The sequence below is a fragment of the Platalea leucorodia genome, assembly GCF_965183815.1.
Source record: "Platalea leucorodia genome assembly, chromosome: 5".
Taxonomy (NCBI): domain Eukaryota; kingdom Metazoa; phylum Chordata; class Aves; order Pelecaniformes; family Threskiornithidae; genus Platalea; species Platalea leucorodia.
In genome coordinates, this window is record NC_138827.1 from 51474116 (window position 1) to 51484398 (window position 10283).

At 51.2% G+C, this 10283-nt stretch overlaps 1 protein-coding gene across 1 annotated transcript; it reads left to right on the forward strand.

Moving 5' to 3' along the window:
- Positions 1 to 1858: 1858 nt before the first annotated feature.
- Positions 1859 to 8727, forward strand: NPHS2 (NPHS2 stomatin family member, podocin; the record flags this gene model as incomplete). Its single annotated transcript, XM_082311916.1, has 8 exons — positions 1859 to 2135; positions 3603 to 3706; positions 4609 to 4681; positions 4988 to 5070; positions 5943 to 6146; positions 6870 to 6925; positions 7736 to 7814; positions 8449 to 8727. 8 exons carry the CDS (start codon positions 1859 to 1861, stop codon positions 8725 to 8727), a joined length of 1155 nt encoding a protein of 384 aa, XP_082168042.1.
- Positions 8728 to 10283: the final 1556 nt, after the last annotated feature.

Consider the following 10283-nt stretch of genomic DNA (forward strand, 5'->3'; position numbering starts at 1 on the left):
ACGCCTTTAAGCTGACGGTATTTAAACCCAAGCACCAACGTAATTTAAGAGTAGCCTTGTATTTTTTAATCGCATCTGAGAGGAAAATGCACAGCGGAGACGCTGAGTGACTTTCCCAAGGCCAAAGAGCGCAGTGAACTAGGTTGCGATGGCCGTTTCTTAAGGGTTCGCAGTCATTTGAGAAACCTCAACAGTGTGGTTGATTTCCGCACGAGGATACGTGTCAATATGACAAGGGGGGATGAAGCTGCGGATTTTGGGATGGCGAAGGTTGCAAATCCATCAGCACACGCTCAAAGCATCTCCCCTGTCCCAAGGTAGCAGGGATGGAGGAGTCGGGATCCACTGGTTGAATTAAACATCCCATAAAACCAGAAAGTTTCAGGTTTGTCAGTGTTAAACATCCCATGGTGCTTCTGACAAGAAATCAACCAGAGTCTGTGCTGCCCAGCCAAAACCAGACCGAGCCACCCTTTTACTGCTGCTGCTTAAAATGTCACCTCCCCTTTCAGCAAGTGGAGACCATCTCCCCCTGCCCCACGCTGGCCAAGTGATAAACACAAAGTAAAAAAGGTCTCTGGAGCACTTCCAAAGCAAATACAGAAGCTGTATGAATTTATTAATTATGCCCCATTTCCACCCAACTTTTCTCCTCTGCCATTAGCCCTCTCCATCCATTGCTTCCCCGGTGACCTGCTGACGAGGCAACCAGCACGATGGAGCAGAGAAAACAGGGAGCTGGTGCTCCTGCCCTCCCTGCCTGCAATATCCTGACTCTGGGCAGGCCACAAGTCTCTAATAAAATAGGAATCTGTGAAAAAACAAGAGCAGCACCACCCCGGCCGGCTTCCCAGCTCCCTCCAGCTGCTCCTCCACACCAGAGACTGGGCATCCCTGAGCTCAGCACTGCCCCGTTGGCAGGGAAGTCCCTCTATGTTCTGGCCTTGTCTTGCTATAGTATGATTTCTAGCCAGGTACTGGTTTCTTTAATACGACCAGTGACTTTAAAACACTTTAAAAGTGTTTCCTGCAGAGGTTTCCACAGATGTCACCACAGGCTGTGTGGCATGAAAAGAAAAAGCTCCTATGTTTGCTCTGCTACGCTCCTGCTGTGGAAAACTAGGGAGGCATTTAGGCACAAACTCTTTTGGCAATTTCAGTTCAACAGCTCTAACCCTGCAATGGCCTCCATGCTTTGCACCCACTCAGGAAAGTTCATGGCTGAACTGGGATCAGCTAATTTCCCTCCCTGCTAAGATGCGAGGTGACCCTAGAGAGAGGGAGTTTGCTGCCGATATCCCTCCACTGTGCCAGCCAAAGGGTTTCTAGAGAGCAGAACAGCTACTTACACAGTCTTTCTCCACAGTGACCCCCCCAAACACTCCTGAATAAGCCACTGGTCTCACCAGTACAGGTTTTTCACCCCGGTGTTTATTGCTCTGGGACACTCTCAGCACATGAGGTCTTTAGAGCCACATGTCTGACAGTTACTTTTAGGTTGCTTTTCAACAGCTTTTCAGAAAACATCTACTAAAAATCATCTGAGTGCTTCTGATTGCATTTTATTTCCAAAGGCAGGAAGATGCAAACAGAATGTCGTCCTGGTGTCCACCCTGTCCAGGTCTAACCTTCCTTCCCATCTCCACAGCAGTGTGTGATGAGAGCAGAGCAGCTGGGAAACAGCTTGCTCACTTCACTGTCCATTATGTCTGACAAGCCTGTGATAAACTTGAAACAAGCCTCCTTAATCTGACACCTCCCCTTCTCTCGCCCCCTGCCTGGTTTTCCTGCTTGCCGCAATAAATTCAAGCACGAATTCATCCAACTCCCACAGGCAGCTGCATGCTCCTCAGCACAGATGAGGATGGATAAGAGGTCTCGGAGCTCTTCCAGGGAGTCTCACAGGAGACGCAGAGAGTCCCCAGCTACACAGAGCAAACGAGAGAAGAGGGAGAGCAGCAGAGAAGCCAGCAAAGGAAGGGGAGACATAAAGCAGGAGAAAGCAAAGGAGATCAAGAGCACCGCAGGGACTGATGGTAAGGTGCACACGTCCACAGTGGTGGACGTGGATGATGTGATATCTGATGAAGAAATGGAGGCAATGGCGTTGCTGGACAGCGAGCAGCAAGAGGAAGGTAAAGCTTATGGAAGGGAAGGGGCTGGAAAGTTATGGGCTCTTTGACCAAAGCAGTGAACTTTGCAACAAGCAGTTACCGCTCCAGCATCCTTCATGCTTCAGCTCGCTGCTCCCCAGTTCTGTTCATGCTCTACTCTCTTCCTTTTCTCACTTGCCCTTCTTTAGGTGGATGGAGTTAGCCTCAATGCCAGTTCACAGCCCAAAGAACTGCCCTGCGGGGAAGAACTGCACTTGAGGTGCACACTCATAGCTCCCCTTCCAGATAACCTTGGAGAGCAGCTCCTCCCCAGGCCATGTGTTAGGCAGATTCCCAGCCTGCTGTGACAGGAGGGAGCATCGTGAGTCTTTTGGCAAGATGGCTGGGCCTCTTTGGACCCAGCATCACCACAGGCATGGCAGATGTGTATTACAGGAGCCAGCATCACTTGTCTGCTTCCATGCCAGCAGCTCTGCTGCCCTAGAGTGACACAAAGTTTTCAGACTTGCTTTGGTCTCTCTGGGAACTAATTTTTCACAGCTGCCTCGTTCTGCCTCAATTACAGGAATCCCATCTAGTGAGAGGTGCTGTGGAGCTAGTGATCACACAGGTTCTTGGGATCTGAACCTCCCTCAGGACCTCGTGGCTCTGCAGAGCGCTCCAAAGGCAAAGGGGCAAGGACGGAGGGCTAGAAGGGATTCAAAATGGGAGGGATGGAGGGATGCTAACTTCACTGCTGGAAAACATGGTCCACTCTCCGGGTCTAGGTACACCCAGAAGTAATCTATCTATTTTCATGCCATACCTGCAGATTTTCCCTCAGGCAGGAGCACAACAAAAGGCAGCCAGATCAAGGTGACCCACACTCACTCTGGGGAGATGTAGAAGGTAATACTCACCTGGGGCTGACCACCCCAGTCAGGCTCCAGCACCTCGTGTGACAGCTGTAGAGCACGGGGAGATTTCAGCAGCACCAGTGGCTTGGTCCCGCTGCGTTAGGGAGCTGGGATGCAATTAAAATCTTATTCCAAAAGGAGCTGAGAGACTCTGATAGGGAAGGGCACTTCAGGCTGCGCATGTTGAAAGCTACCTCTTATTTACAATCTTTTTCTTTGCCATTAGCTTATCTTTCCAGATAAGCTTCTGGGATCCCAGCTCAGCCACATGTTGCCCATTCCAAGCCTTTCAACACTGCTTGGTAGCTGCAGGTCTTCAAGCTAAAGGCTGCTCTCTAGTCAAGGCACTATGGAGAAGCATGGCTCAATTTCTGACAGTAAAGCAGAGACAAAATCCGTCAGTCCATCCTAGCAGCTCCTGGTTACCTGGGGTGGGGAGTATTCTTTAACCCAGCTCCAGAGAGAGCCAAATGGTTTACATACACCGGGTCTAGGCAAAGGACAACACCGAAGCTGATCTGTGCAGGCACCTGTCAGGCCACCAGTATTTTGGGAGCAGCCCTCTCCTAACACATGTTGGATTTCTCCCTAGGTGTAAAGTCTCCAGGTCTGGGCATCTGTGAGTGGCTTCTGACCATCTTGTCTTTCCTGTTCGTCATAATGACCTTCCCCATTTCTGTCTGGTTCTGCATGAAGGTGAGAATAGTCATGGGGCCTTTCTAGGTTTAGTATTTGGCATCCGATGCGGATGTAACTCACTGGTTCACCATGTGTCAGACATTAGCATAAAGCTTTTTCGGTCTAAGGCCCTTCTTGAACTCGTCATTAATTTTGACTTATCCTTTATCACATATTGCTGCAGCAGAGGCCTGCACAGGGGTCTAGCCACTGCCTATCAAATACTCCTGCTGCAATATCAGCAGGCAGGGGATTAGGTTCCTCTTTTTTAAAAGAAACTGCAAGTCTATTCACTTTCAAACATAACCCTCAGCCTACCCAGCCCAGAGATGGCTGCATTGCAGCAGCAGTGTTTTGAATTAAAAATTTTAAGAGAGATTGATCTCTCAGTTAACATCAGATTTTCCCTCTTCCTCCCCTTTTCTCAGATTTATAGCATGGCTACAAGTAGGCGTATTTTGATTCCCACTTCTCAGGAAATTTCACGTGCATCTTGTTCTCAACAAAAGTGTCAGTATTAATGGCTCAGATCTTACACACATGAGCACCTGCACGCATGGTTTCCTTGGACGGAAACAACCAACATGGGAAATTTTAGCTCAGGGTGTTCAAGTTTGGTGAGGCTATAAGGAAGCAGTGCTGGCCTCACCCTCAGAAACCCTGGGCAGCTCTAACATGGGCTGCTCTCACCAAATCTCAGGCTGTCACAGGGCTGCTCACACGCAAGGCCAGCCAACAGTTCTGGACAAGTTCTCCACTAGGGTAAAGGGACTCAGTGACAGGTGATGCCACTAGCTCCTACCTGCTGAAATCCTCCCTTTACAGAGCTTTCCCAGAACAGACTTCCTCCCATACCGGTGAGGCCCCTTTCCCCAGTCCTACATCTTCCCCTCCAGCCTCGCTTTTGTTTCTCTCTGCAGGTAGTGCGGGAGTATGAGAGAGCCATTGTTTTCCGACTGGGGCATCTCCTTCCTGGCAGAGCCAGAGGGCCTGGTAAGGTGTTTACTGGGCTCCCCCCAGCCATGTTGCTCCTCTTCATGCTCTACCAAAGCTCACGTGCTGGTGCCCTCTGAGCAGGCACAGCCAGACAGGAGATGGGATGTCATTGCTCCTGTCCTCTTAAGGGTCAGTAGCCTCTTAATGGCTTTTCTCATCACAGAAGCAGCCTCAGAATTTGAGCCTATGTATTGCTGTTCCTTTGTAGTTCTACATGCCAAGCCTTCCCCTGTTCTCCAGAGCAGGAGAGGCAATTTCTGTGGTTCTGATGATCACTAGCTGCCTTTTCTCTTCCTCCCACAGGCCTTTTCTTTTTCCTTCCCTGTCTGGACACATATCACAAGATAGACCTCCGCCTCAAAACCCTAGAGATCCCCTTCCATCAGGTATGGCTGACACCACCTCTCTATATTAATTTTTGGATCTCTTTAATGTTACACCTTATGCTTCCAGCCTTCATCCCTGCATAGAAAAGTTTGAAAAAACATGTCGAAGTAACCCTAACGCCTCAGAAAATGGAAGGCAAAAAATTCACCATAGTGAATTTTCTTCTTTTTTAAAACTACTGCTTTTAATCCCATTCAATTTGACATGTTTTAGTGGTAACATACACCAATAGGGAGTGGCTGGGCCAAAGATACCGGACCAGGTTTTTTTACCCACCACACTGAGGAGTGCACGCAGCGGGGACAGGAGCTCAGACTAAGATCTTACAATGTAAGGGTGGTACTCTGCTCCTGTATAAGCCTGGGAGGAAGAAAGGGCTGAACCGTTGCTTCTAGCCCTTGAACCTGCAACCTCCCTGGCCACAGCCCCTCTTCTTCTTTTGGGATGTGTTGTCTGTGCTGCTGTGTTGCCAGTGGGACTGCCCTTGTCTGGTAGCATCTCCAGGCTCACCCCCACGGTGTACAGCAAATCCTTCTGGAGGTGCAATAACCGAGCACACACCTCAGGACACAGCCTATGCTCTCACAGCAGGAATGGACCAGGCAGCAGTGGGCAGGGAAACATGGCATAGGATGACGACCTACTCACAGTCCCTAGCTCAGCAGCTGTGCTGAGGAGACACAAAGATGCTGCTCAGGGAACTGAGATCCAGAGGTTATATAGTTTGCCCAAGGTCAGTCAGTAGCAGAGGTGGAAACTACAAAGACTTAAGCATCCAGCTAGTCTTCATCATTCTCTTAATTGTGTACTTTTCTGTGCTACCTTAGAGTTGTCAGAACCAGCTCCATCTCCCCTAATGTCTTCTGCTTAGGTGGTGACCAAAGACATGGTTACCTTGGAGATAGATGCCGTCTGCTACTACAGGTTGGAGAATGCCTCTCTTCTCCTCACCACCCTGACCAGCATCTCCAGTGCCATCCAGCTGCTGGTGCAGACCACCACAAAGCGTCTCCTGGCACATCGAGCCTTCTCTGAACTTCTCTTGGAGAGGAAGAGCATTAGCCAGGAGATAAAGGTGCTTCCACAGGGGGGAGACAGCAGAGCAAGGGGTGAACTGAGGCTCCACAAAGAAGCTCAGGTGGTCAGTCCCTCAAAATCACAGACACTGGTTTGCAGAAGGGTACAATAACAACATGTGTCTCCTTCACAGAAAAATGGGAGATCTTTCTTGTTTGTTCTTTGACTCAGATCACTTTAGGGGAAGGATACACAGTGTGGGCCCCAGAGGTGGCCGTGGTGAGTAGCAGACAGTATGGTGTGAGGGGCATGAAGAACCACTTAGGACCAGCTTCGTCAGTGCTTTGTGGTACCCCAGCTTCAGTACTTACCCCAGAGAGGAGATTCTCACAAGAAACGTATTCTGCAGCCTGAGTGAGTTGCCATAAACCCAGTATGTATGGGATCTCCAGTAGCAGTTCTCTGTGGCCATGACACATGTACATGATGACACCAGTCAGGAACTGAATGTTCCCTATGGAACTGAATTGGTTCCACACTTGAACCCGTATGGACTAGTTAAATCGTGCTAAACCCCTGGGGCAAACACAAATCAGAAGTGAGGGAAGTAATTTTATTTCTGAGAGGCCTCACATAATAGCACACAAAAACTAACAAATCTGTCTTACAGTCCTGAAGTTAACTGCCTTGAATTAATGTTCCTGCACTGTCTTAGTCCCTGTAAGGGGCCTAGGCCAGTGCTGGTGTTCTCCCCATGCTCTAAAACTATTCCTCTTCACAGGTGGCTTTGGATGCGGTCACAGGCTGCTGGGGGATCAAAGTGGAGAGAACAGAAATGTAGGTAGGAAATGCTGGTAGAGGGGACTTCCCTGGCCCTTTGCAAGTACCTGTCCCGCCCTGCTCCTCTTCCTGCTTTGCCTCTGGCTCTCTCCCTGCAGTCATTCTGCAGCAGCTAGAGCCTCACCCCTCGCCACCTTGTTTTCCCTGCCCCTTTCAGCCTCTGCCTCATGTAAAACTTCCACATGCGAAGACTGTGCTTGCTCCTGCACTGACAGCCAAGGCAGGATCCTTAGCTGGGATCTCATCACCATTTCACCGCTGCTGCAGGCAGAGTTTGCACCCAATTCTCGTAGCCCAAGAGGTGCAGCAGGCACTGAACCCTCTGTGTCCCTCTCTAGATCAAAGCACTGGTTGGGATGGGCTCATCACTCAGAAGCCCATGCAGAAAGGTGGGATATGCTCATCACGTAGAGGGCCGTGGAAGAGAGCGCCAAGCAGTGAATGATTAAATCTATGAACAGAAGGAAATTCCTGTGCCTGTCTTGAGAGCAGTCTCCCAGTGGATTCTCTGATGTCTTACAAAGAGTGAGCTTAGACTTAAGCCTCAGAGGCACAGAGAGAAGAGGTCTCTCTGCTGCCTAGTGATCATGCAAGCCTGGCCATTAGAAAACCAGGCTGGAAAAGAAGGATGGGAAGGAGGTAGAAGGCTAAAGAAAGACACACAAAGAATGACACGCAGGGAGCAAAAAACATGAGTGAACAGCTCTGCAAAGACTGACTGATGAGCCCATTCCCAGCCTCAGATTGACCATCCATACTGCCAGGAGGGCCTAGAGCCCAGCTAATCCCTGTCCCTTACTACCACAGCAACAATGTGCAGCTGCCTGCTGAAGTCCGGCAGTCCCTGGCTGTGGAAGCGGAGGCCCAGAGACAGGCCAAAGTGCGGGTATGCCAACTGTGAATACCTCCCATCTCCTTCCAAAGCATCCCTCTCCTTCCTTTTCCACCCCTGCTTTGAGGTTCCTGGGACATGCCCCGCTAGGGTACAGCTCTGGGAAGGTATGTCTCCTTTAATTCCTGTTCAAGAGCTGTGTCTAGCAAGGGGAGACAGAAAGACACACGAGAGGTCTGGGGTTATCCCTGGGCCCACGGGGATCCCCATGGGGATCTCTGCCTCCTCAGGGCTTCACTCTCTGGGAGCCCAGTGCAGGGCTGTCACCACTGTCACGTAGCCTGCACCTTGCTCGGCCCAGGCTGGTCCCCATCCCTTGCACTGAGCTGCTCAAGAGCCTGGATAAGGTTTGTGTCCAGCACCCCTCCCACCAGCCTAGCCTGGGGGAATGCTCCCTCCCATGCTTTTGCAGCAAGGGTATGCCCCATTGTGAGCCCTGATTAGACATGAGCTCCCAAACTTTTGGGAGCATCAAGAGGTCTAGTACATGCTGTGATCGTGACAGCAGGAATATTATAATCACACCGGCCTTGGGAATTTCACGGTGGCAACCTCCCTCTGTAATGAACAGTCCATGCTCCCTTACTCCCAGCCTCACAGAAACCTTCTTTATTCCCCTGCTTGGTAGGTGATTGCTGCCGAGGGGGAAAAGGCTGCTTCTGAGTCCCTGCGGATGGCAGCTGAGATCCTGTCCAGTGCCCCTGCTGCTGCTCAGCTCCGTTACCTCCATGCACTGCACTCCCTTACTGCAGAGAAACCTGCTGCTTTCATCTTGCCCTTGCCTTTGGATGCCATGAACCTGGTCTCTCCAGCTACCCACGGTCCTCCGGCAGCAAGCAGCCTCCTCACAGGCACCACAAAGCTCCCAGAAAGCCCGGAAGACAAGAAGGACTCACCCATGCTCTAAGAGCTGTCCCAGAAATGGTTGCCACACTGCCCCTGGTCAGTCCTCCTCAGAGAGGAGCAAGATGACTGACCTATTGGCAGCCCACCAGCAGGTCCTGCTCTGGAGGCAGGAGGGAAGGCAGCCCAGGCCTGTAATATAAAGCAGATTGTACATGGAAGAAGCCTCTGCTTGTTTTGGAAAGGGAAAAATATGGAGCACAAGGAGCAGGGCTGGCACGTGTGTGAGCAGGGGGTTGAGGGAAGAGGGGTGTCGTCCCTTCCCTTTCACAGGGCCAGATGCACCTTGACACCCTAGGGCCCTGGGGTCTGATCCATCTTGCCCCATCACCTCGGCAGGACAGACAGACTGGCCACTGCGTACTTAAATGCCCCTGTCCCCAAACTGAACAGCCGGACAGGCGGGGGTGGGAGCCCGACAGTCGGCGGGGGAACGGGAAGGGGCTCAGCACGCAGGCAGGTTGGTAGGTGCTGCCAGTCTGGTTCTCCTGCGACGAGGGAGCGAGCTGGGTCCCGTGGCATAGTCCTGGGTGTGGGATTTCAGTCACCACCCATGCGCACGTACATACACACGCGGGCAGCCAAGGTGTTGAGCCCCAGGAAGAGGAGGAAAGGGCAGCCTTTAAGGCTTGGCACTTCCCTGCAAGGCACGTCAGCTGTGCAGAGGAAAGGCAGGCTGTGCTGCTGCTTGCTTCCACTGGGGGGTGAGGCAGGACAAGGTCTGAACTTGGAATCATAGAATTGTCAAGGCTGGAAAAGACCCTTAAGATCATCGAGTCCAACCGTTAACCTAGCGCTGCCAAGTCCATCTATACCATGTCCTCGAGCACCGTATCTATCCATTCTTTAAATACCTCTAGGGATGGAGACTCAACCCCTTCCCTGGGCAGCCTGTTCCACTGCTTGACCACCCTCTCGGTGAAGAAGTTCTTCCTAATATCTAACCTAAACCTCCCCTGGCACAGCTTGAGGCCGTTTCCTCTCATTCTATCACTCGTTACTAGGGAGAAGAGACCAACCCCTACCTCGCTACAACCTCCTTTCAGGTAGTTGTGGGCATCTAAACATTTTAGAGGCGATCCGTTTAACCAGCTCCCACTGAGCTGACAAGGGGGAATCCAGCACTGCTGGGGAAGAGCCAGCTGAAAGCCTCGAGAACAGTACTACTTTTGCCTGCTGCAGCTGCCTTGGTAACCTCTGCACGCAGGGAAGGAACAGAGAAAGTCCTCAAAACTCGTATATATCTCTTCTGCCAAGAGCAATTTGAAATGACCGGGAACCTACAGATACTGCAGTCCTTTCCCTTGGCAAAGATAGGGAGCAGTGTCAAAGGAAATGCCACTGCACTTGGTTTCCCTGATCCTGGTGCCCTTTGGGTGGACATCAGCTCTGCTCCTGCACTTTTACTTGACCTGCAGCACCTCCCCTTGCTTCAAAGCAGACCTCCCCTGCACAGCCCTTCCCAGGCCCAGCGTTCTGCTGGTGGCCTGTAGAGGCCAAGACAGAGGGTACTTTGTGGCCCTTCTCTTAATTGCCCACGCAGTAGCTGGCCATCATGCA